Raw genomic sequence first — 26,456 nt, 5'->3', positions numbered from 1 at the left:
GCTGCTCCAAAGAGTGAACACACTGCCTGGAAACCTAAACAGCTAATGACTTGTCGGTTAAATGCATGGTGTTGGGAGAACAGAGAAGGGAATAGTCTTTAGATGCTCCAAAGTTTTGGCTAGAACACTGAATTACTTGGATACACAGATGGTGTTTTCATCACATCTTCCTCCTAACAGTTGGGACTTCGGAAGGGCTAGAGAAATCTTGGATGTGAACAATTGTCTACACAGATGGTAATGGTGAACTGGTTTGGCTAACAGTTTTAAATTCCAGACCGATGGATTCCTATCTACTGAAGAATGAGAAGGGAGAGGGAAAAAAACGGGTAAAGAAAGTGTAACTTAATACACAAGTAAAAGAATAATGTGTATTAAGTTGTGCTTTCTTTATCTACTATATATGGAAGTAGAAATAATCAGAAGGCCACATCTAAAATAGCCATGAAGGGACTTCCCTCGTGGCTCAGTGGTTAAGAATCCACCTGCCAATGCAGAGGGATACGAGTTCGAGCCCTGGTCCAGGAAGACTCCACATGCCGCGGAGCAACTAAGCTCGTGCGCCACATCTACTGAGCCTCCGCTCTAGAGCATGCGTGCCACAACTACTGAAGCAGGTGTGCCTAGAGCCTGAGCTCCACAACAAGAGAAGCCACCACAATGAGAAGCCTGCGCACCACAACTAAGAGTAGCCCCCGCTCGCCTCAACTAGAGAAAGCCCACGCGCAGCAACGAAGTCCCAATGCAGCCAAAAATTAATTAATTAATTAAAATAAATAAATAAAATAGCCATGAAGGGTGGCAACTAGGGATGCAAAAAACTTTGCCAAATTTCAGCTGATAAAACAACTCTGACTAACTTAATTGAATATGTCACTTGGCACTCACCATGTACTCATGAGATATGGGAGTCAGTAAACGGGAAATTTCCCCAGGGAATCAAAACTACCCATGGAAATCAAGTTTATGCTGGGACAAGTTACAGAGCAGCAAGATAAATAGCAGAAGTCTTGGCCAAAAGAGACCTATATCTACAGTTATGAAGGAAACACATTAAAATAAAAGGGATTCTTAGTGGCGGAAATACCACCTGCTCTTTCAAACTGGGAAACACCCAAGGATTTGATTCAGGAAATTTATATGCAAAACTTTAACAGTCATAATACCTACTTTTAACATATTTACTTGGGGTGAAGAGCACGAGTTACAGATTTCCCAACATAATTTTGTAGTAGGAATCTTTCCCCCATGATGTTTATGGTAAAATCATGAGATAACATAAAATAAAAATTGAAAGCAATATGAGTACCAAGCCCTTCAAAATGGCAGGAATTGCATTCTTTTATACATTCAAGATTTACTGAGTGCATGTTGTATTCTAGGCATTGCCCAGAGTCCAGGAGACACTGAGGTAAATAATAACTTCTACCCGCATGGAACTCAGAGCCTGGTTGGGACAGACAGTCCTATCGATGCTCAAACTGCTCTTTGAGTATCAATGAGCTGTCAGGAAAAAGCTCTTCAGAGGAAATGAGGGATTTGATGTTTGAAGGGAGAGAAACTTACCAGGCAGAAAAGGGGCCGAGGAGAAGAGACCCCAGTCAGAGGTACAGCCTTCACATGGGCAGTGTGATGTGACCCCCACTGTGTTCAGACTGATGGTATGCAAAGGGGAAAATACAGGAAATGGACCATTAAGAAACCAAGTGGGAGTGCTATTCACAATAGCCAAGACATGGAAGCAACCCAAACATCGACAGATGAATGGTTAAAGAAGGTGTGGTACATATATACAATGGAATACTACTCAGCCATAAAAAAGAATGAAATAACGCCATATGCACCAACATGGATGGACCTAGAGATGATCATACTAAGTGAAGTCAGACAGAGAAAGATAAATATATGCTATCACTTAAATGCCAAATCCAAAAAAGTGATACAAATGAACTTATTTACAAAACAGAAATAGACCCACAGACATAGAAAACAAACTTATCATTACCAGGGGGGAAAGGGAGGGGAGGGACACATTAGGAGTTTGGTATTAACATATATACACTACTATAAAACAGGTAACCAACAAGGACCTACTGTAGAGCACAGGGAGCTCTACTCAATGTTTTGTAATCACTTATAAGGGAAAAGAATCTGAAAAAAAAATATATATATATATATAGCTGTATAATTGAATCACTTTTGTACACCTGAAACTAAAGCGACATTGTAAATCATACTTCAATTTAAAAAACTTAAATTAATGATTAAAAAAAAAACCAAGTGGGACTTGTGAAGGCTTCGTAATACCTGCTCTGTTTTCTAATATGAGTGACAGAAGACATTTAAAAAGTGTAAACAGTTGTTGAAGTAAATGGGAAAACATTGGTTCATTGGATCCAAATGATTTTTTGTTTTTATTGACCTATCTCTGCAGCATTCTGGGTTTATGTTGTATTTTGAAGACATCTCTTTAAGTGGACAGACAGTGCCTTGTTCATAAGGTAGTTCCAACAACCTTTTTTAGCAAATGCCCATCTTCTTAACTGTGCTGTGAAAAAGCATTGAATCCCACCCCCCTTAGAAAGTAGAGACTTAGCATTCTCTGCTTTCTACATTTGATTAAGAATAAAGCCTTTTGTGTTTTAGAATGAATTTGTCAGCAAGGCGACCAGAAAGCAGTAAACAAAAGTGCTGTGAAGCTTTACTCTCTGTGGCAGTATGTTATCACCTTCAGTGAGAACAGAGTCTCTACCCTCAGGAGATGCCATCTCTCCTGTGGCAGCTGGCTTTGCCCTTACAAAGGGAGAGATCCCTTACCTACTAAGGATTAATTCCCTATGCAGCTTTAATAAGGGGCAGGGCTGTGTCCCCAGTGCCACAGTGACAGAAGTCTTCCCTGATGTAAATTGAACATTACCCTCTAGAGCTGAAGAAAGCTCTATTTCCTTGGGTTCTTTACTCCGCTTAGTTCAAGCTAATATAGTAATTTTTTTTTCTGAAAATGTTAATGCTATTTACATTCCTGGAGCTAGTCAAGACTCTGGAGTCCCATTCAAAGTTCATGGCCTCAAAGTTATGGTAAATGCTCAGGAAAAGTTCAGTGCCACAAACGTGGCCTTGGAAAGGTAGTTCAACCATAGAAAAATATCTGTTTCTTTTGAAAGCTAGAAAAAAATAGTTCATCAGCAATATGTCTATTAACATATTTCCCACTTCCAGATTTTCCCTTATTACAAACCCTTTTCTTTTTAAAAGCATATGTTGTCTTTTATTTATTTATTTATTTATTTATTTATTTATGGCTGCGTTGGGTCTTCGTTGCTGTGCGCAGGTTTTCTCTAGTTGCGGCGAGCAGGCGCTACTCTTCATTGCAGACTTCTCCTTGCGGTGGCTTCTCTTGTTGTGGAGCAAGGGCTCTAGGCGCACAGGCTCAGTAGTAGTGGCTTGCGTGCTCTAGAGCGCAGGCTCAGTAGTTGTGGCACACGGGCTTAGTTGCTCCGTGGCCTATGGGATCTTCCCGGACCAGGGCTCGAACCCGTGTCCCTGGCATTGGCAGGCGGATTCTTAACCACCGGCCTGCCAGGGACTTCCCTGTACAAACATTTTTGGTCTTGTTCCATTCATATAATTTGCTGTGAAGAAATTTTACTGTCTCCTATTTTTTTAGAGATACTATTTACTTATTTGATGTTGAATTACCATTTCAGACAACTTTTTTATAAATTTTATTTTTAAATACAATGTATTAGTTTCAGGTGTACAGCAAAGTGATTCAGTTTTACATATACATATATGTATATGTGTGTGTGTGTGTGTGTGTGTGGGGGTGTGTGTGTGTGTGTGTATATATATATATATATAGAGAGAGAGAGAGAGAGAGTCTTTTTCAGATTCTTTTCCTTTATAGGTTATTATAAGATATTGAGTATAGTTCCCTGTGCTATACAGTAGGCCCTTGTTGTTGATTTTATATACAGTAGTGTGTATACGTTAATCCCAAGCTCCTAATTTATCCCTCCACCCCCCATCCTTCCCCTTTGGTAACCATAAGTTTGTTTTCTATGTCTGTGAGTCTGTTTCTGTTTTGTGTATAAGTTGGAGCTAGAGACTATCATACTAAGTGAAGTAAGTCAGACAAAGTCAAATATCATACGACATTGCTTATATGTGAAATAAAAAAGAAAATGAACCCATCGCAGACAACTTTTACACGAGGCTCCTTTTTGTATCATCTGTGCTCCTCACAAACTCTGACCACATTGGCAAAAATCTCTCAACTCTTAGGCAATGTCTTCTCTAATATACTGTAATAGAGCACCAAAACTAGAAGGCTCGAATTCCAGACCAACAACTGTCACTCATGAAATAAAGACCTTAAAATGTAATTTAACCTCTGGGCATTAGTGTCCCCACTTTACAGGTGCGTCCCTGCTGATCTTAGTGTTGTTTGTAGATCCAATAGGGAAAACGGACCTAAAAGCTTGTTGTATTATAAATGTACTCATTTATTGCATAACATAATTGTTGCTGTGTCTAAAATGCAAAGTTGCGCTTCAAAGATTTTGTCTTTATTCAATGCTAAGGCCGACTGAAAGCATTCTTACTGGGAGCTGAACCCTGGTGAACTTGATACAGGCATTAACTTAGACAACCTACAGGAAGGGGACGGTTAATATATCCCTCAAACATCTCATTTAGTATCAACTTTCTCTTCTGAAATTTTGATAGAAGGGCTAACCAACTCAAGATAGAACCCCTGGGTGCATGTCTGCTGTGCTGAGATCCAGAGAGGATTTGTGTCACCCGTGTACTTTAGAATTGAGTTTTGGCAAGTTCTGAAATTGACAACCTGCAGTGAAAATTTCAAAACACATAGACTCTTTCTCAGATTCACTGTTTCACTTCTTACATGTGAGTCTCAGAGATATCTTTTTCTCGCCAAAAATTTTAGATCTGCTGAAAAGCCTGGGCAAGTATTCGATAGGGTCCCTCGAGTTCCATGCTAGCAGCAAGGCAGAAATAGTTTTGGCCTGGCAATTTCAAGGCAGGTGTTACCAGTTGGTTGCCTGAACCATGGAAAAACCTCCTTCTGGTCTTTTAAAAATGCCTGATTTGAATGACACTACCTCCTGATGGGCCTGCCATGGGGAATTAGTTTCAGAATGCACTTATAGGAAGTGGACTGAATGAAGTTACTGGATGAATTAGGAATGTATACTTAAATATTGAAAAAAGTCTGCCCCAAACAGCAATCTTGGTTTTGGCTTCATTGAAACTGAACTGCCCTTTTGTCTTGTTTTGTTTTGGTTTTTTTCTGATGGTATTTAGCCAGTGGGTTCAGCTGCTTATATTGGAGTTTGTGGTTCATGATAGTAAAATCAGGGCATGGGAAGTCCTTTATAAAATACAGTCTTATAGCAATGAGGGCAAACTATTACACTATGTGTTTGTGTTATGAATCTAACCAAAGACTAGAAAATATATGTGTGGCTTGCTTTCTGAAATATAGGTTTTCCTCACTTTGAAGAATAGAAACCATCCAGAAAAGCTGGATATAAGTCAAGTTCAATTTTCTGGTGGTCTTCCATGGTTAAAAAATGGGATGTGGTTGTTAGGAAAATAAATCCTCCGATGAATTACAGTATTGGTTTAAGTGTAAAGCAGATAATGAAGACTCTTCAGAGGTTCTTGCGAGTTTGAGGGTCATGTCTCCCTTGAAAGTCTTATACAAACTAAATGTCTCACCTAGAAAAGTGAATAAAGAACACACTGCATAGGGCTTCCCTGGTGGCACAGTGGTTGAGAGTCCGCCTGACGATGCAGGGGACACGGGTTCGTGCCCCAGTCCTGGAGGATCCCATGTGCCGTGGAGCAGCTGGGCCCGTGAGCCATGGCCGCTGAGCCTGCGCGTCCGGAGCCTGTGCTCCGCAACGGGAGAGGCCACAGCAGTGAGGGGCCCGCGTACCACAAAAAAAAAAAGAACACACTGCACAGTTGGGGTTGTAATTCCGTGGGGTTCCGGTTCACTGATGGACCCCAGCCCTCCAGGGTTCCCCACAGTGCTTATGTGGACGGACCCACCTTGAAGACCTTTTCGTTTCTAACTCTCATTTTGCAGCTTTCCCTTTTCTATAGACAAATCCTAGCAAGTCTGTTGTGAGTTCTTTCTTACCACCCTCCCTACCCCTGAAGGCCAGTATATCTCTGACTAAGTGTTGATCTTGACCAGAAATGGCAGGAGTGAGAGCCGTCATTTACTGGGTGTCTACCCTGGGCAGGCAGCGTGCTGAGTGTGTTATATACAACAATACTCACGTCTCCACATTGTTTTGAGGTGTCTTGGATGGTGGGTGCGCACCACGGAGCATCCCACTAACTCAGAGGAAGGGAAGCAAAAGACACTGTCTGTATTTCAGAGATGCAAGAGATGATGGACCCACACTTCTAATTTTGTCTAGGAACCCGCAAATCACTGATTAAGAATGTCAGACTGAGACAAATATCATATGATATCACTTATATGTGAAATCTAAAAAAATGATACAAATGAACCTATTTACAAAACAGAAATAGACTCACAGTCATAGGAAACAAATTTGTGGTTACCAAAGGGGAAATAGGGGAGATAAATTAAGAGTTTGGGACTGACATATACACACTACTGTATATAAAATAGGTAATCAACAAGGACCTACTGTATAGCACAGGGAACTCTATTCAATATTTTGTAATAACCTATAAGGGAAAAGAATCTGGAAAGGAATATATATATATATATATATATATATATATATAGCTGAATCACTGCTGTCCACCTGAAGCATTATAAATCAACGATACTTCAATTAAAAAATGTATGTAAAATTTTTTAAAAAGAAGGCCAGACTATGTGTGTCTCTCTAGGTTCCCACGGAATGAGAGGATGGCTTTAGATCAGGTGCTCAGCCACCCCATTCACCCTTTGGGCTTGGCTGGAGTTGGAGGTGAAGCAGCCTTCCAGACCTTCTTACTGAGAAATCTCATTTCCCTTCCTCACTGCTCTGAAATCACTGCCGTGCTCCTCTGACTGCTGCCTTTTGCCTTGCTTTGTCCACACAGGTAACGACACTGACTCAGGAGGTGTCCCAGTTAGGTAAAGACATGAGGACTGTGATGCAGCTTCTAGAACACGTCGTGTCCCCCCAGCAGCCCGCTCGGTTTTGCTCTCTGCACACCACCTCTGTGTGTCCCTCCAGCTTACAGACCAGGATGACCTGGAGCACACATCAACCCTGTCTACACTTGCAAGCAGGTGGAGCCGCTTATACCCAAGCCCAGCTTTGTCATGGGAATGTCACCCCTGACATATGGAGTGTGGATCCCTCCTCTGTGGGGAGCAGCCCCCAGCGAACTGGCGTTTACGAGCAAAATCCTGCAGGCGGTGAACTGTATCATTCTCCGAACCTTGATTATTCACCTGCCCGCTACCAGGTCGTCCAAGAAGGTCGTTTGCAGTTTTTAAGGTGCATCTCTCCACAGTCAGACACTACGCTGATGCCTCTGCAGTCCGTCTCGGCCACTCTCTCATCCTCTGTCTGTTCCTCCTCAGAAACATCTTTGCACCTGGTTCTCCCAAGCAGATTGGAGGAGGGCAGCTTGGGCCAAGGAGCCATGAGTTCCTTCAGTCTGGAAAACCTGCCAGGATCTTGGGATCGGGAAGGAAGGGCATCCATCACTACTGAACCCTCGGAGAACTTTCCACTGGAAGTTGTCACAAGCCCAGCAGAAGTGAAAGATACTAAAGCCATAAACGTATGATATTAGGGCATGTGAGGCAGCCGCCAGTTTCAGCTCCACCACTGCATGACAGCCCTGGTTTGCCTTTCTTGCCTCTGGCAGCATGAAGACTGGGCAAGGCTGGGAGACCTGTGGAAGAGAGGGTCCGGGGAAAGGCAGAACCACCTCCAGACTGTAGCAGACACTTCCTGGATCCTAGAAACAAAATAGGAACATGTTCCTGTACAGGCATTAACTTCCTGGTCTGTTTGACAGACTTTGGTAAAAGTCCAAAGACCCTGAGGGTCTGAGCAGCTAGATGTCCCAGACAGAGAATGTGTGGATTCATTTCGTCCTAGGTGGCTTTTGTGAAGTGTAGCAAAGTTTTTTCCTGAGTGCCTGTGTGTCACTCCTGAACAGTATCTATAGGACTGTGGGCCCTGGGAGTGCACAGCTCTTGCTGATCTATTTCTCAAATGCAGAAGGCAAAGGGACACTTATCACTGCATGTCATCTCCTAGACAATCAGTCACACAGAGCTGGTGGCCAGTGGTCAGCTATTGCACGTTATTTGCCATGTAAATGAATATGTCTTTATTTATCAAAAAAAAAGAGACGCTATTTTTATATCCTTGGTATGAAATATGTATTTAAACTATTTAAATTATTTATAAAGAAATGAATGTTTTCATTTTGGTAAAAAAAAAAGCTTGCCGTTTTAACAAGAAATGCACTACTGTTATGTATAGTAGATTAAAAATTATCATTCAGAGGATGTAGTTTCGAAAGGAAGCCCCCCATTTATCTGCATGCAGTTTGCAACAAATGTATCCTCACACTTCTGGATTACAAAAGAAAAGTGAGGTCATATTTCATTAATGAAGTAAAAACCTGGACTGAGTGTCTGGCATGGTAGGGGGAGGGGGGGAGTCCACCTGGTCCTTGGGGACTCAGGTAACAACCTGAACTGAGGCTGCCCCCTCTGCGCCTGTGTAAATGTCTCTCCTCCAGCCATCTTACTTCGTGGTTCTGGAACCCAAAACTGGTCTGGGGAATATGAGATCGCAACTACATTGAGCTCTTTTGGCCTCAAAACGAGGAAGAAAACCTTGGGTGTATCCTTCCTCTGTGCTGTTCTTTCAGGAGCGCTTGCATAGACCGGTGAAAATTCCAAAATGAAGCCGAGACTTCAGAGTTCCGATTTGTGAGAGGGATGCCAGCTTGCTTTGGATCAGCGCTTTAATTATTTTTCTTTAAAGCGCTCAACATTGCTGTAAGTTATGCAGAGCGGGTGTTTTCATTCTCATGTTGCAGAGGTTAAATTAATAAAGGCCCAGCAATTACACAGCTAGGGAGCTAGAGAGAGTCTAGAACCTATAGTGCTTTCTACATCTCAACCAATACCCAAATTCAGATGCTGGCGTGGTAATGATATAAACGCCCTCACTTCAGGTTTATTGTATGTTTAAGAACATTTCAGGGCTCATCATCCCAGATGTTCTTAGAAAACATATAGAATTCACATTTTGGAGTCACCCTGTTCTTATTTCCCACCACAAAGCATAAGCAATTTGAAAACTGTCATTATTAAAAACATGTACACAAAGCAAGACTTCTGGTGTGTGACTCTTATATCCTAAAATTGGCTAGAGTAGCAGAAAGAAAATAAACCTTCTCTAAGAAAAATGGCAACAGTGCACGTGTCTGAGGCAGATCACTTAAGACTCGTGTCTTCTCTTCCCCCAGGTCCAAAATTCAATCTCTCCTTACCTAAGTGAATGGGAAAATAGAGGCAAAGGCAACCTGCTGGATTTAATGTATTTATTTGTAGTCACCCTTTTTGCTTATCCTGACCTAAGTCATCATTCTAAGTACCATTCAAATAGAACTAATTGGTGTTAGTTCATGATTGTCTTTCTGGCAAACTAGCACTACCATTACTGATGCTAATAATGATGACTGGTATTCTGGTTTTTGAGTACTGACTATGTACCAACACGCGTTTAGGAATTAACACATGTTATGTTTCCTTACCTAGTAGTCAAACAATGCTAAAAGTTACTTGTTATTATTTTATCCCCATTTTGTAAATGAATAATTGGGACACAGATTCTTTAACTTGCCCGAATCCCACTGTTTTCAGTAATAGCCCCAATACCCCCGTGACCACTCTGGATACCCCTCCCTTCATGTCCAAATCCATTCCTGCTGCCTTTTGACACTGTACTAGTAATTAATTTCCTTTGAAATCCATGAATAAAATAAAATAAAATATTTTTTTAAAGCATACATATGGGATAAAGTAGTCAAGCTCCAAGGATTTGGGAAAGTCGTGGTGAAATGCCTGGAAACATGTCCATATTTTTCCAGCTGGTTACCTTCTTTGTACCTACTCCTGAGAGCTGACTTCAGTGGCTCTAAGAACCAGCTGCCCACCCTGGCCAGGTCTGCAACTAGACAGGAATGAGCAAGCAGCTGGGAGAACTGGGAGTCCCCATTGATTCTTCCAAAATGGCACCTGTCTTATGTGAATCAGCCTCACCTTCTTCCTTATTAACCTTTCCCCTCGTCAACTCTCCCATATGCAGAGCAGCTCAGAATGACATGTTTTGGGTTTTTCTTTGTCTGTTTATGTGTGTTGTGATATTATCCTAGGAAATGAGAATTCCAAGTTCTAGGTGTTTGATTTTCTAAACACTGTTGCTATACAAATAGCAGAGGCCCTTGCAGTCTGCTCAGAGATACATTTTTGTATCCCTACAGTTTCCTCACCTCCCCACTGTCCCCTAAAGAAGCAAAACAGAGATCTAGAGGGAAGAGAAACACTTAAGTTCTTGGTCAAGTATATTTTCTTAAAAATAATATTGGGGACTAAATGTTTCTGTGTAGTTCTATTTAAGAGAACCAGATAGACAGATTACATAAGACTTTATATTGAAACAACATAAGAAGAAATTTCTGGCAATTAAAGCTACTTACAGATGGAGTTTATTGCCTTAAGAGGTGTTAAAATCAGTAACAAATTGTCCTCTCAGAGGTTGCTTAACTACTTGACAGGAATATTGTTTTCCAGAGGGCTCTATATTCAGTGTGAAATTAGCAGAATCCCTGCATCAGAATCACATAGGATAATTGTTTAAAATGCAGAAAATCTAACTTAACCCAGTCCCTTTGAATGGGGCCTGGGAATCTACCATTTAGTAAACTCCCTGGGTGACTTACATGCATTAAAGGTTAAGAAATATTGGTCTAGAATCTATAGTAATAAAAGATTGAGTCCTGGGCTTCCCTGGTGGCGCAGTGGTTGAGAGTTCGCCTGCCGATGCAGGGGACGCGTGTTCGTGCTCCGATCCGGGAAGATCCCACATGCCTCGGAGCGGCTGGGCCCCTGAGCCATGGCTGCTGAGCCTGCGTGTCCAAAAAGACTGAGTCCTAGCTAATTTATACCTAAGTGGGCTAGCACCTAAATTTTATTAAAGACAGCCCCAGGTCTATAATTGTATAACAGAGATGTTGGGTTAACCCTTGTATCAGTAGTTCTAAAATTTTAGTTTGAATAACATATTTCCAGGGGCTTTTATTAAAATAGAGATTTCAAGGCCTTGATGCCTAAGATATGGGCTGGGTCCCAAGTGATTCTGATACAGATGTTCCAGGGAACAAACTCTAGAAACATGGCCCTAAGCAGTGTAATCATCTCAATAATGAAGAGTTAGACCAACTAGACCCAAACCAATTACAGCTGACGACTGCATGCAGTACTATTTCCATATAGTTCCTAACACATCGGTGATTTTTTCATGAAAGTAATTGATCCTTTTCTCCAAGAGAGCTTTGAACATTCACTCACGGTTTCAGCTCTAATGATTGCCTACTATGTGTCATGAACCAGTACGTCCTGATTTGTGGTGGGTGTCTGAGTTTCATTTGGATTTTCTAGAAGGAAAAAAGTGAAAATGCCGTTTGAAGTCTCATAAATGGGTCAGTTCTGCTGGATAGGGAGAAGCATATTTAGATGTGACGCAAGTCAACTATTTGGTTGGAGAATGACCGTTGCTGTGGATGCCCCCAGGGTGGAATGGGACTGCTCCTGTCAAGATTCTGATTTTATCCAGAACAGTGAAACTAGTTTGTTCCAAATAGTTCCTGCGGAGGCTGCTTCTTCTCGTGAAGTGTGTAGTTCCCTTCCTAAGGGCATCCTTATCGAGCATTGCCTTTACAATTTATAATTCTCCAAGCGTCATCTTCCTCAGATCATCGCCATCGCTGACAGTAGAGCCTCAGCACATGCACAGGCTCAGTTAAAGGCTGTTCCAAAGACTTCCTTTGCCCACTGCTTTCATCTTATCCAATGACAAATGCTACAAGTAAACAGGATGCTGAGAAAGGAACAAGCATTTTGGCGGAACGCAAATGAGGGTTTGCGTCCAGCCATTTTTTTTCCTCGCTCTGGGACCTCGGACAAGTTCTTTAACACTTCCGAGACTCACTTTCTCCATTTGAAAATCGAGGATTCAACTACATCTAACCTGCAGAGACTTTGTAAAGATTTAATGAAGTAATTTATGTGAAAGCATACTGCCTGACATCTGATGAATGCTAAGCAAATGTCAATTCTCTCCCCTGGCTCTCTTCTACCTGCCCCCCATGCCCGCCCCCAGTCTCCCCGTCTCCTTCCCCCACTAATTCCTCCACCCTTCCTTCCCCAGACCTCGCCCCCAGCCTTCTCCCTGGTTCTCCTTCTTCCTCCGTTCTCCCCCTCCCTCCCCCTTTCCCTCCCTCCCTCCCGCTCCCTCCTTTCCCCTCCCCTACATGTCCCAGGCTAAATTCTGGAAACTGAGCCCCCTTGGACATTCTCTCTGCATAGATCAAAATCTAGCTTTTGTACTATGTCTCCGACAATCGACTTCTCCACAGTGTTCACAATTATGTCAACGTTTACCTTAAAAAAATATCACTGAGGAGGCACCAGGGGAAAAAAAATGCTCTCTGCTCCTGCTATCTTAGCCCCAACCCATGTGGCTTCTGATTTCTTTACCTGAATTTTAGTAATTAAAGCCTTTTTTAAAAAAATTTATTAGAATATAACTGATTTAAAATGCCGTGTTAGTTTCAACTATACAGCCAAGTGTATCAGTTATGCATATACATATATCCACCCTTTTTTTAGATTCTTTTCCCATATAGGTCATTACAGAGTATTGAGAAAAGTTCCCTGTGCTAAAGCCTTTTTAAAAACTCTTCACAATTACAGAAAGATCCAAGACATTTATTCACGAATGTGAATATTTTACTTAAACATATACTTTTTTGCCCATCAATTTCTTTATGGAAGTTTGTGGTTGCTTCATAAATCACACACACACATGAGCCAGGTCCACCACCCTGGGCCACAGAGGACCTGGGCTCTGTCAGCCACAAGCCTCAGAACTTTCTGGCAAGTGGTCTTGCTCTCTTGCCCAGAGCTCCTCGGCTGGAAGTAGAGAGGAGGAAATGTCGGCCACTTCATACGGACACCTTCAAAGACTCCCCTTGGTCTCCCATGGAGATAGTAGGTCCCACCAGAGGAAATAAGCTAAATGTCACTGCCTGCAGCATGTGTCCTGAGAGAGGCCATTCCTTGGGGTGTGTCATTCAACAGAGCCCTGAATATAGAGCTCACAAAAGACCCGAGGACAGCCCAGTGAGGCAGGGACCAGCATGTCTGCACCTGCAGTTCCAGGGAATTAAATAGCTGTACATTCTACAAAAAAAGAGCTGGGTGGGCAAAACACATACTGTGGGCAAAACCAGGCCTTCTCAGACTCCTTCTGTCTCAGGTTTTTTTCCCCTACGGAGATAAGAAGCTGGGAATGAGATGAAGTTAATACTGGATCTAAGGCTCTGATTTTGAGGGTTTTTTTGTTTTTTTCTTTTTTTACAGTTGACTTGATAAAACTGGCAACATACATGTGATATATTTGAGTACAACAGAAAATAAAATGGGAGGAAGTGAGACTTAAAAGTGTGTCCATCTGTGTTTTTCTTCCCCCCCCCCCCCCCCCCCCCCCCCCCCCCCCCGTCTCTGTCCCTGCCATAACTGTTATCTTAAAGTGTCCATAGGGGACAAAGTCCAGTTATTTACCCTGTTCCTCTTGTTATTTCCATCTCAATGTGCAAATAGGAGGTTGGTTGTAAGTTTCTAGCCTAGAGCCCACTTGCCTCTTCCTCAGGAAATGTAAACAGGAGGCCAGTTGTAAATGCCTAGCCTGGAGCCCATCTATCTCCTGCCTCACTATCACATTCTCTCATGATTTTGAGTTCTATATGAATTCTAGAAGATCATCTCACTAAAGGCTTGTAACCAGAATTGAATGAAAAATTAAAGTTTTATTACTAATGCCCCAGCTTTAAGCAAGACTGCTACTATACTTGGACGTAACAGCCCACAGGCTCTAATTTGAGAGTTAGCAAATTAGTATCTTGGTATCTTTTCCCACCTGTACATCCACTTATTTGGAGATAGACATATGACTCTATTCTCCCCATAGGTGTGGGCTGTAACCCAGGCTAGTCTGAGCTGACTATAATATCCCATCACCTTGGCTATAATAATTGGTCCCCAGATGGGCTCTTTAGCCAAGCCAAGCTAATTAGAATCCTCCTCTGGGACATTTTTGTAGGAGTGTCATGGAAATACCTCTTTTCTCTTGGGTCTTGGAATTCCAACTGGCCATATTCCCTGATTTATGGCAAGCCTTTCAGCTTTAACTGCAACTTTAAAGACAATTAAGGCAGCATGAAAGAGAACATAGCTGCCAGTTCATCATGAGAATACAGCAGAAATGAAAAAGCAGGAGAGAGTGAGACAAGAAGAGAGTAATAGGAGATAGACAAAAAGAAAATGAGCTAATAACTTTGATTCCTGGATGAGTTATCCTTGAAGTTCCATCACTGCCCTTTTTGGTTGTGTTTTTCATTTTTGTAAGAAGTCAATATAATCCCTTGAGGGGACCCTCCTCGTTTAAGAATTCCCTCTGGGTTAGAGAGTACACTATGCCTTTGGTACTCTTGCTTTCAGTGGTGAATTTTCTACCAGGGCTGAAGCCCCTAAACTCCAGTGGGCAGTTTCTCCTTCACGATGGTTCATTTGTCCTGAGGGAGAATTATTTCTGAACTGCTTGTCGGGGTTGTGTTAACCACTGCTGAGGAAGGGGCTCAAACTCAGCCCCATCTCTCAGGGAACACCGAGCCCTCTGAGGGGCTGCAGCTATGTGGCCCCCACTCTGAGCGTCTTTGGGGTCCCTTGCTGTGACCGGCAGCGATGTCCAGGAGCCTTCGGCTGAAATGCAGATTCCTGAAAATCTGCATAGTAACCCATTGTCCACAGTGAGTCCTAACCTGTAGAAAAGAAATCAAATTGCCATCTCTGGTTTCTAGGACCAAAAAGATATTTGAGCCCTAGACCTGGATCTCTTAGTATATCTCTGGTTAACTTACCCAAAAACCACATCCACAAGAAAAGGGAACCCTCCTGCACTGTTGGTGGGAATGTGAATTGATACAGCCACTATGGAGAACAGTATGGAGGTTCCCTAAAAAACTACAAATAGCACTACCATACGACCCAGCAATCCCACTACTGGGCATATACCCTGAGAAAACCATAATTCAAAAAGAGTCACATACCACAATGTTCATTGCAGCTCTATTTACAATTGCCAGGACATGGGAGCAACCAAAGTGTCCATCGACAGATGAATGGATAAAGAAGATGTGGCACATATATACAATGGAATATTACTCGGCCATGAAAAGGAATGAAACTGGGTTATTTGTAGTGAGGTGGGTGGATCTAGAGTCTGTCCTACAGAGTGAAGTAAGTCAGAAAGAGAAAAACAAATACCATATGCTAATGCATATGTATGGAATTTTAAAAAAAATGGTTCTGAAGAACCTAGGGGCAGGACAGGAATAGAGATGCAGACGTAGAGAATGGACTTGAGGACATGGGGAGCGGGAAGGGTAAGCTGGGACGAAGTGAAAGAGTAGCACTGACGTATATACACTACCAAATGTAAAATAGATAGCTAGTGGGAAGCAGCCACATAGCACAGGGAGATCAGCTTGGTGCTTTGTGACCACCGAGAGGGGTGGGATAGGGAAGGTGGGAGGGAGATGCAAGAAGGAGGGAATATGAGGATATACATATATGTATAGCTGATTCATTTTGTTATACAGCAGAAACTAACACACCATTGTAAAAGCAATTATACTTCAATAAAGATGTTTAAGAAAAAAAATCACATCCACAGAACAAGGATAAAAGGGGTAGCATTTCTGACTCTTGGTTCTCAAAGTGTGGTCCATGGAGCAGCTGCAGCAGCTTCATCTGGGAGCTGAATAAAAATGCAAATTTTGGACCCCATCCCAGAGCTACTGAATCAGTGTCTGCATTTTAACAAGATCCTTGGGTGGACAGTTATACTTTTTTGAAAACACTGGGATTAACTTTGGTTCTTGATTCTGGCTACCTGTGAGAATCACCTGTACAGCTTTTTTTTTTTTTTTTTGTGGTACGCGGGCCTCTCACTGTCGTGGCCTCTCCCGTTGCGGAGCACAGGCTCCGGACGCGCAGGCTCAGCGGCCATGGCTCACGGGCCCAGCCGCTCCGCGGCATGTGGGATCTTCCCAGACCGGGACACGAACCCGCGTCCCCTGCATCGGCAGGCGGACTCTCAACCACTGCGCCACCAGGGAAGCCCAGCCCACCTGTACAGCTTTTACAAAGCAGATTCCTGGTCCTGACCTCAAAGATTTTAATTTAGTCTGCCTGAGTTTGTCTGAGTGGGACCCAAGTATTGGTAATATTTAAAACTCCTCAGGTGACTGCAGTATGCACCCAGTGTTGAAAACACACTGCTCTGGAGCAGCGGTTCTCAAAATATGGTCCCCTGACCAGAAGCATCAGCATCACCAGGATCTAGTTAGAAAAGCAAATTCTCAGTCCCCACCTCAGACCTACAGAGTCAGAAACCCAGGGGATGGACCCCAGTGATCAGTGATGGTCCTTATGCCACTAAAGTCTGAGACTACTGCTCTAGTCTGGACAACAAAGGAACCAGCACAGGATGAAGTAGGTCTTGAGTAGGTGGGAGTTTGACTGTAATAATATATTATTATATGTTAGATGTTTAATAAGATGTGTATCAATATCAACCTTCTTCTAGGAGACTCATCATTTTCTATCTATTTCAAATATTCCTCTATCTTTTAGAACAATACTGATAGACATAGAAAACAAACTTATGGTTACCAAAGGGGGAAGGGGGAGAGGGATAAGTTAGGAGTTTGGGATTAAAATATACACACTACCATGTATAAAATAAATAACCAACAAGGACCTACTGTATAGCACAGGTAACTATATTCAATATCTTATAATAACATAATGGAAAAGAATCTAAAAAGAATAACTGAATCACTTTGCTGTACACCTGAAACTAACACAACATCATAAATCAACTATATTTCAATAAATTTTTTTTAAAGATAGAAAATTTAAAAGAAAAATAAACAAGACCATACTGATAAGACGAACATACCACTTTGTAAATAGAAGGGGCTCACTCCGTCCCCATCTTTTCTATTTCTACAGTTAAGCCTAATGACAGCCTTGTGAAAAATTGTATTCCTAGGATAGCGTTGATGCATCTCTGTTTCATAAGGTCTGCCTTAGGAAAAGAATGCTTGTTCACTAGAAGCATGCCCTGGAAGACAGTATGTACGAAGGAAAATCAACCTAATGTCTTTCCTAGTGCTAGTTACAGAGATTGTTATATATGAAATATATATCAAGCCTTCACATTTCAATACAGAACCAGTTGCATATATAAGCCATAAGAGCAACGTGATGTTGTTTTGATCACATTCAAGAAAACAACTAATAATTTATAATCTGTGGAGAGGTTGTACCTACTGACAGGAAACTATCATACACAAAAGAAAGAGAAGGGACTTCCCTGGTGGCACAGTGGTTAAGAATCTGCCTGCCAATGCAGGGGACACGGGTTCGAGCCCTGGTCCGAGAAGATCCCACATGCCGCGGAGCAACTAAGCCCGTGTGCCACAACTACTGAGCCTGCGCTCTAGAGCCCACAGGCCAAAACTACTGAGCCTGCGTGCCACAACTACTGAAGCTCTCATGCCTAGAGCCCATGCTCCACAACAAGAGAAGCCACCACAATGAGAAGCCTGTGCACCACAACGAAGAGTAGCCCCTGCTAGCTGCAACTAGAGAGAGCCCATGCGCAGCAACAAAGACCCAACACAGCCAAAAATAAAATTAAAAAAAAAAAAAAAAGAATGAGAAGACAAAGTTTTCTGTTACCAGAAACTTTCTATATTCATTCTCATGATGCCTATGTAGCTGCTATGGGAAACCTTTAGAGAGATTCACGGGTTTTTTTATGTTTTTTTTATTGTGGGAGAAGTCACATAATACAAAACACACTATTTAAACCATAGTTAACTGTACAGTTCAGTGGCACTAATTACGTTCGCATTGCTGTGCAACTCTCATCATCATCCATCTCCCGAATTTTCACCTCCCTAAACTGAAACTCTGTTCCCATTAAACACTAACTCCCCATTCCCCCTGCCCACCCCCCTACCTCCTGGCCCCTGGCATCAACCAATATACTTTCTGACTCTATGAATTTGACTATTCTAGGTACCTCGTCTAAGTGGAATCAAACAGTATTTGCACATAATGTATATTGGAATGCATTTTTAAGGTTAACTTAATATATGTCCTGCAAACAGATTGTATCTTCTTTTTTTTCTTTCCCTGTGTCATAGAGTAGGCCCTCACCAGCAACCTACTTCATGCATAGTAGTGTACATACGTCAATTCCAATCTCCCAATCCATCCCACCACCCCCCTTGGTGTCCATATGTTTGTTCTCTATGTCTGTGTCTCTATTTCTGCTTTGCAAATAGGTTCATCTGTGCCATTTTTCTAAATTCCACAGAGATTCACTTTTAACATTAAACATCTAACATATAATAACATATTATTACAGTCAAACTCCCACCTGCTTAAGACCTACTTCATCCTATGCTGGTTCCTTTGTCTTCCAGACTAGAGCAGTAATCTCAGACTTTATTGGCATCAGAACCATCACTGATCACTGGGGTCTACCCTCTGTACATCTGGGGGTGAGGCCTGAAAATTTGCATTTCTAATTAGATCCTGTGATGCTGATGCTTCTGGTCAGGGGACCAAATTTTTGAGAACAACTGTTCCAGAGCAGTGTGTTTTCACTTTTAAACAAGTCAATTTTATTTTTATTTATGGGGTACCTGTATTCTAGGGTTTATGTATTTAGACTAGCCTAATAAGTCTGAACTTATCTAATACCTTTAGAGAGATATATGCTGAAGTAAATGTAAATAACAAGACTTGGGCTGAGATGAGCTGAGTTTTGAACTCCTCTATGTGACTATTTGATTTTAGACATGATCATTAAATCCTCAGACTCTTCCTTCCCTCATCTCTGAGATGTGATGTATTCATCTGAGTACTAGGAGCCTGTACTGCAAGAAAAAATTTTAGGGAAAGAGTTTACTTGGGGGATGACTTCAGGAAACACTGGTAGGGGAGTGGGGAAATTTTATATTGGAGCATAGTTTATTAAAAATGTTGTGTTAGTTTCAGGTATACAGCAATTTCAGTTATACATATACATGTATCTATTCATTTTCAAATTCTTTTCCCACTTAGGTTATTACAGAATATTGAGCAGAGTTTCCAGTATGTCCTTGTTGGTTTTTTATTTTATTTTATTTATTTTTTATGCTATATTAATTTTTTTTCTTAACATCTTTATTAGAGTATAATTGCTTTACATTGTTGTGTTACTTGCTGCTGTATAACAAAGTGAATCAATTACGCATATACATATATCCCCATATTTCTTCCTTCTTGTGTCTCCCTCCTTCCCACCCTCCCTATCCCACCCATCTAGGTGGTCACAAAGCACCGAGCTGATCTCCCTGTGCTATGCGGCTGCTTCCCACTAGCTATCTATTTCACTTTTGGTAGTGTATATATGTCCATGCCACTCTCTCACTTCATCCCAGCTAACCCTTCCCCTTCCCCATGTCCTCAAGTCCATTCTCCATGTCTGCGTCTTTACTCCTGTCCTGCCCGTAGGTTCATGAGAACCTTTTTTCTTTTTTTTAGATTCCATATATATATATATATATATATATATATATATATATATGTGTGTTAGCATACGATATTTGTTTTTCTCTTTCTGATTTACTTCATTCTGTATGACACACTCTAGGTCCATCCACCTCACTACAAATAACTCAATTTCGTTTCTTTTTATGGCTGAGTAATATTCTGTCATATATATGTGCCACATCTTCTTTATCCATTCATCTGTCGATGGACACTTAGGTTGCTTCCGTGTCCTGGCTATTGTAAATACAGCTGCAATGACCATTGTGGTACATGACTCTTTTTGAATTATGGTTTTCTCAGGGTATATGTCCAGTAGTGGGATTGCTGGGTTGTATGGTAGTTCTATTTTTAGTTTTTTAAGGAACCTCCATACTGTTCTCCATAGTGGCTGTATCAATATACATTCCCAGTGCAAGAGGGTTCCCTTTTCTCCACACCCTCTCCAGCATTTACTGTTTGTAGATTTTTTGATGATGGCCATTCTGACCAGTGTGAGGTGATATCTCATTGTAGTTTTGATTTGCATTTCTCTAATAATTAGTGATGATAAGCATCCTTTCATGTGTATTTGTAAGCTATATATCTTCTTTGGAGAAATGTCTGTTTAGGTCTTCTGCCCATTTTTGGATTGGGTTGTTTGTTTTTTGGATATTGAGCTCCATGAGCTGCTTGTAAATTTTGAAGTTTAATCCTTTGTCAGTTGCTTCATTTACAAATGTTTTCTCCCATTCTGAGGGATGTCTTTTCATCGTGTTTATGGTTTCCTTTTCTGAGCAAAAGCTTTTAAGTTTAATTAGGTTTCATTTATTTATTTTTGTTTTTATTTCCATTTCTCTAGGAGGTGGATCAAAAAGGATCTTGCTGTGATTTATGTCATAGAGTGTTCTATGTTTTCCTCTAAGCGTTTGATAGGATCTGGCCTTACATTTAGGTCTTTAATCCATTTTGAGTTTATTTTTGTGTATGGTGTTAGGGAGTGTTCTAATTTCATTCTTTTACATGTAGCTGTCCAGTTTTCCCAGCACCACTTAGTGAAGAGGCTGTCTTTTCTCCATTGCATATTCTTGCCTCTAAGGTGACCATATGTGCATGGGTTTATCTCTGTGTTTTCTATCCTGTTCCATTGATCTCTATTTCTGTTTTTGTGCCAGTACCATACTGTCTTGATTACTGTAGCTTTGTAGTATAGTCTGAAGTTAGGGAGCCTGATTCCTCCAGCTCTGTTGTTCTTTCTCATGATTGATTTGGCTATTCAGGGTCTTTTGTGTTTCCATACAAATTATGAATTTTTTTTTCTAGTTCTTTGAAAAATGCCATTGGGAGTTTGATAGGGATAGCATTGACTCTGTAGATAGCTTTGGGTAGTATAGCTATTTTCAATGTTGATTGTTCCAATCCAGGAACATGGTATATCTCTCCATCTGTTTGTGTCATCTTTAATTTCTTTCATCAGTGCCTTACAGTTTTCTGCATACAGGTCTTTTGTCTCCTTAGGTAGGTTTATTCCTAGGCATTTTATTCTTCTTGTTGAAATTGTAAATAGGAGTGTTTCCTTAATTTCTCTTTCAGATTTTTCATCATTAGTGTAGAGGAATGCAAGAGATTTCTGTGCATTAATTTTGTATCCTGCTACTTTACCAAATTCATTAGCTAAAGCTACTTATCATTTAGCTAGAGCTAACTTCATTAGCTCTAGCAGTTTTCTGGCAACATCTTTAGGATTCTCTATGTATAGTATCATGTCATCTGCAAACAGTGACAGTGTTACTTCTTCTTTTCCAATTTGGATTACTTTTATTACTTTTTCTCCCTGATTTCTGTGGCTAAAACTTCCAAAAGTATGTTGAATAATAGTGTTGAGAGTGGGCAACCTTGTCTTGTTCCTGATCTTAGTGGAAATGGTTTCAGTTTTTCACCATTGAGAATGATGTTGGCTGTGGGTTTGTCTTATATGACCTTTATTATGTTGAGGTTAGTTTCCTCTATGCCTACTTTCTGGAGAGTTTTTATCATAAATGAGTGTTGAATTGTGTCAAAAGCTTTTTCTGCATCTACTGAGATTACCATATGGTTTTTATCCTTCTATTTGTTAATATGGTGTATCACATTGATTGATTTGCGTATGTTGAAGAATCCTTGCATTCCTGAGGTAAACGCCATTTGATCATGGTGTATGATCCTTTTCATGTGCTGTTGGATTCTGTTTGCTAGTATTTTGTTGAGGATTTTTGCATCTATGTTTATCAGTGATATTGGCCTGTAGGTTTCTTTTATTGTGACATCGTTGCCTGGTTTTGGTGTCAGGGTGTTGGTGACCTAATAGAATGAGTTTGGGAGTATTTCTCCCTCTCCTATATTTTGGAAGAGTTTGAGAAGGATAGGTGTTAGCTCTTCTCTAAATGTTTGATAGAATTCAGCTGTGAAGCCATCTGGTCCTGGGCTTTTGTTTGTTGGAAGATTTTTAATCACAGTTTCAATTTCAGTGCTTGTGATTGGTCTATTTATATTTTCTATTTCTTCCTGGTTCAGTCTTGGAAGGTTGTGCTTTTCTAAGAATTTGTCCATTTCTTCTATGTTGTCCATATTATTGGCATATAGTTGCTTGTAATAATCTCTCATGATCCTTTGTATTTCTGCAGTGTCACTTGTTACTTCTTCTTTTTCTTTTCTAATTCTGTTATGAGTCTTCTCTCTTTTTTTCTTGATGAGTCTGGGTAATGGTTTATCAATTTTGTTTATCTTCTCAAAGAACCAGCTTTCAGTTTTATTGATCTTTGCTATTGTTACCTTCATTTCTTTTTCATTTATTTCTGATCTCATCTTTATCATTTCTTTCCTTCTGCTAACTTTGGGGGGTTTTTTGTTCTTATTTCTCTAATTGCTTTAGGTGTAAGGTTAGGTTGTTTATTTGAGATGTTTCTTGTTTCTTTTTTGTTTGTTTGTTTTTTTGCGGTACATGGGCCTCTCACTCTTGTAGCCTTTCCCATTGCGGAGCACAGGCTCCGGACGTGCAGGCTCAGTGGCCATGGCTTACGGGCCTAACTGCTCCGCGGCATGTGGGATCTTCCCGGACCGTGGCACGAACCCGTGTCCCCTGAATTGGCAGGCGGACTCTCAACCACTGTGCCACCAGGGAAGCCCTGTTTCTTGTTTCTTGAAGTAGGATTGTATTTCTATAAACTTCCCTCTTAGAAACTGGTTTTGCTGCATCCCATAGGTATTTTGTCATCGTGTTTTCATTGTCATTTGTTTCTAGGTATTTTTTGATTTCATCTTTGATTTCTTCAGTGATCTCTTGGTTAATTAGTAGTGTATAGTTTAGCCTCCATGCATTTGTATTTTTTACAGGTTTTTTCCAGTAATTGATATCTAGTCTCATAGTGTTGTGGTCACAAAAGATACTTGATACTATTTCAACTTTCTTAAATTTACAAGGCTTGATTTGTGACCCAAGATATGATCTATCCAGGAGAATGTTCCATGAGCACTTGAGAAGAGAATGTTGTTGTTTTTGGATGGAATGTCCTATAAAAATCAATTAAGTCCATCTTGTTTAATGTGTCATTTAAAGCTTGTGTTTCCTTATTTATCTTCTTTTTTGTTGATCTGTCCAATGTTTAAAGTCCCATACTATGATTGTGTTACTCTCTATTTCCCCTTTTATGACTGTTATGACCTGCCTTATGTATTGAGGTGCTCCTATGTTGGGTGCATAAATATTTACAATTGTTATATCTTCTTCTTGGATTGATCCCTTGATCATTATTTAGTGTCCCTCTTTGCCTCTTGTAATAGTATTTATCTTAAAATCTATATTGTCTGATATGAGAATTGCTACTCGAGCTTTCTTTTGATTTCCATTTGCATGGAATATCCTTTTCCATCCTCACACTTTCAGTCTGTATGTATCCCTAGGTCTGAGGTGGGCCTCTTGTAGACAGCATATATATGGGTCTTGTTTTTGTATCCATTCATCCCATCTATGTCTTTTGGTTGGAGCATTTAATCCATTTACATTTAAGGTAATTATCAATTTGTATGTTCCTAATACCATATTCTTATTTATTTTGGGTTTGTTATTGTAGGTCTTTTCCTTCTCTTGTGTTTCCTGCCTAGAGAAGTTCCTTTAGCATTTGTTATAAAGCTGGTTTGGTGGTGCTGAATTCTCTTAGCTTTTGCTTGTCTGTAAAGACTTTGATTTCTCAGTCAAATCTGAATGAGATCCTTGCTAGGTAGAGTAATCTTCATTGTAGGTTTTCTCCTTTCATCCCTTTAAGTATGTCCTGCCACTCCCTTCTGGCTTGCAGAGTTTCTGCTGAAAGATCAGCTGTTAACCTTATGGGGATTCCCTTGTATGTTATTTGTTGTTTTTCCCTTGCTGCTTTTAATATTTTTTCTTTGTATTTAATTTTTGATAGCTTGATTAATATGTGTCTTGGCATTTTTCTCCTTGGATATATCCTGTATGGGACTCTCTGTGCTTCCTGGACTTGATTGACTATTTCTTTTTCCATTTTAGGGAAGTTTTCAACTATAATCTCTTCAAATATTTTCTCAGTCCCTTTCTTTTTCTCTTCTTCTTCTGGGACCCCTATAATTTGAATGTTGATGTGTTTAGTGTTGTCCCAGAGGTCTCTGAAACTGTCCTCAATTTTTTCATTCTTCTTTCTTTATTCTGCTCTGCAGTAGTTATTTACACCAGTTTATCTTCCAAGTCACTTATCCATCTGCTGCCTCAGTTATTCTGCTATTGATTCCTTCTAGAGAATTTTTTATTTCATTTATTGTATTGTTCATCATTGTTTGTTTGCCCCTTAGGTTTTCTAGGTTTTGTTAAACTTTTCTTGTATTTTCTCCATTCTATTTCCAAGATTTTAGATCATGTTTACTGTCATTACTCTGAATTCTTTGTCAGGTAGACTGCCTAATTCCTCTTCATTTGTTAGGTCTGGTGGGTTTTTGCCTTGCTCCTTCATCTGCTGCATATTTCTCTGTCTTCTAATTTTGCATAACTTATTGTGTTTGGGGTCTCCTTTTCCCAGACTGCAGGTTCGTAGTTCCCGTTGTTTTTGGTGTGCCCCCAGTGGGTAAGTTAGGTTCAGTGGGTTGTGTAGGCTACCTGGTGGAGGGGATCTGTGACTGTTTTCTGGTGGATGAGGCTGGATCTTGTGTTTCTGGTGGACAGCACTGCATCTGGTGGTGTGTTTTGGGGTGTCTGTGAACTTAGTATGATTTTAAGCAACCTCTCTTCTAATGGGTGGGTGGTTGGGGCTGTGTTCCTGTCTTGCTAGTTGTTTGGTATGGGGTGTCCAGCACTGGAGTTTGCTGGTCATTGAATGGAGCCGGGTCTTAGTGTTGAGATGGAAATCTCTGGGTGAGCTCTCACCCATTTATATTACGTGGGACCAGGAGGTCTCTGGTGGTCCAATGTCCTGAACTCCCCTCTCCCACCTCAGAGGTTCAGGCCTGACACCCGGCCAGAACACCAAGACCCTTTCAGCCACACAGAGTTGGCGTTTACCATCAGGAAGAGGGGGTGCTCATGCATTGCTGATCCACTTGTGAATTGTTCAAATTTTTGTTGGTTATCTATTTTAAATATAGCAGTGTGTACATGTCAATCCCAAACTCCCAATCTATCCCTTCCCCTCCACCGTTCCCCCAGTCTGAGTCTGTTTCTGTTTTGTAAATAAGTTCATTTTTATCATTTTTTTTAGATTCCACATATAAGTGACATCAGATTATATTTGATACAATATTTGTCTTTCTCTGTCTGACTTACTTCACTTAGTATGATAATCTCCAGGTCCATCCATTTTGCTGCAAATGGCTTTATTTCATTCTTTTTAATGGCTAAGTAATATCCCACTGTGTATATGTACCACATCTTCTTTATCCATTCATCTTTCAGTGGACATTTAGGTTGCTTCCATGTCTTGGCTATTGTTAACAACACTGCCATAAACATTGGGGTGCATGTATCCTTTCAAACCATGTTTTTCTCTCCATATAAAAAATGTATTATCAAGCAGATAATCACTGTGAGCAACTGAGGCTCAATGGCGCAAAGGAGCTCTGGAGACGTTGTATAAATGGCAGCAAGTTTCCCCATCTGAGGAGGAAGAAGCTGGTGCCTTGATCTGCCAGCTCTCACCTGCCAATCGCTGAGGGAGGCTCCCAGACATGCTACCTCCACAGCATGCTCAGCCTGCCCCGTGCAAAGGCCAAAACAAAGGCTTAGCATCAAAGTGCTTGCGGTAGGCCTCCTGGGGCATGGAGTGGAATGGTGTGGGACAGCAGATACAGGCAGGGCACCAGAAGCGTCTGCTCCCTGGGGTATGTATCACATCCAGCCAAGAGACAGAAACTGGTGATTGGACCGGGAAATACTTGATAGAAAGAATTAGTAATTATTTACGGAGAATTAGCTCCTAAGTTGAGATGAAATAGAATGCTAAGGAATACC

The 26,456-nt window shown here is 40.9% G+C and overlaps 1 protein-coding gene across 1 annotated transcript in view; it reads left to right on the top strand.

Moving 5' to 3' along the window:
• The window catches only part of KCNH8 (potassium voltage-gated channel subfamily H member 8), a 384,891-nt gene extending 377,094 nt beyond the window's left edge, over positions 1-7,797 (top strand). Inside the window, exon 16 of the mRNA XM_060149115.1 lies at positions 7,099-7,797. Within this exon, the coding sequence (XP_060005098.1) occupies positions 7,099-7,797 (699 nt within the window). The remainder of the gene's footprint in view (positions 1-7,098) is intronic.
• Positions 7,798-26,456: the final 18,659 nt, after the last annotated feature.

The sequence above is a fragment of the Lagenorhynchus albirostris genome, chromosome 5 (assembly GCF_949774975.1).
Source record: "Lagenorhynchus albirostris chromosome 5, mLagAlb1.1, whole genome shotgun sequence".
Taxonomy (NCBI): domain Eukaryota; kingdom Metazoa; phylum Chordata; class Mammalia; order Artiodactyla; family Delphinidae; genus Lagenorhynchus; species Lagenorhynchus albirostris.
The sequence above is the reverse complement of the archived record's forward strand: the minus strand, read 5'-3'. Positions and strand labels throughout refer to the sequence as shown.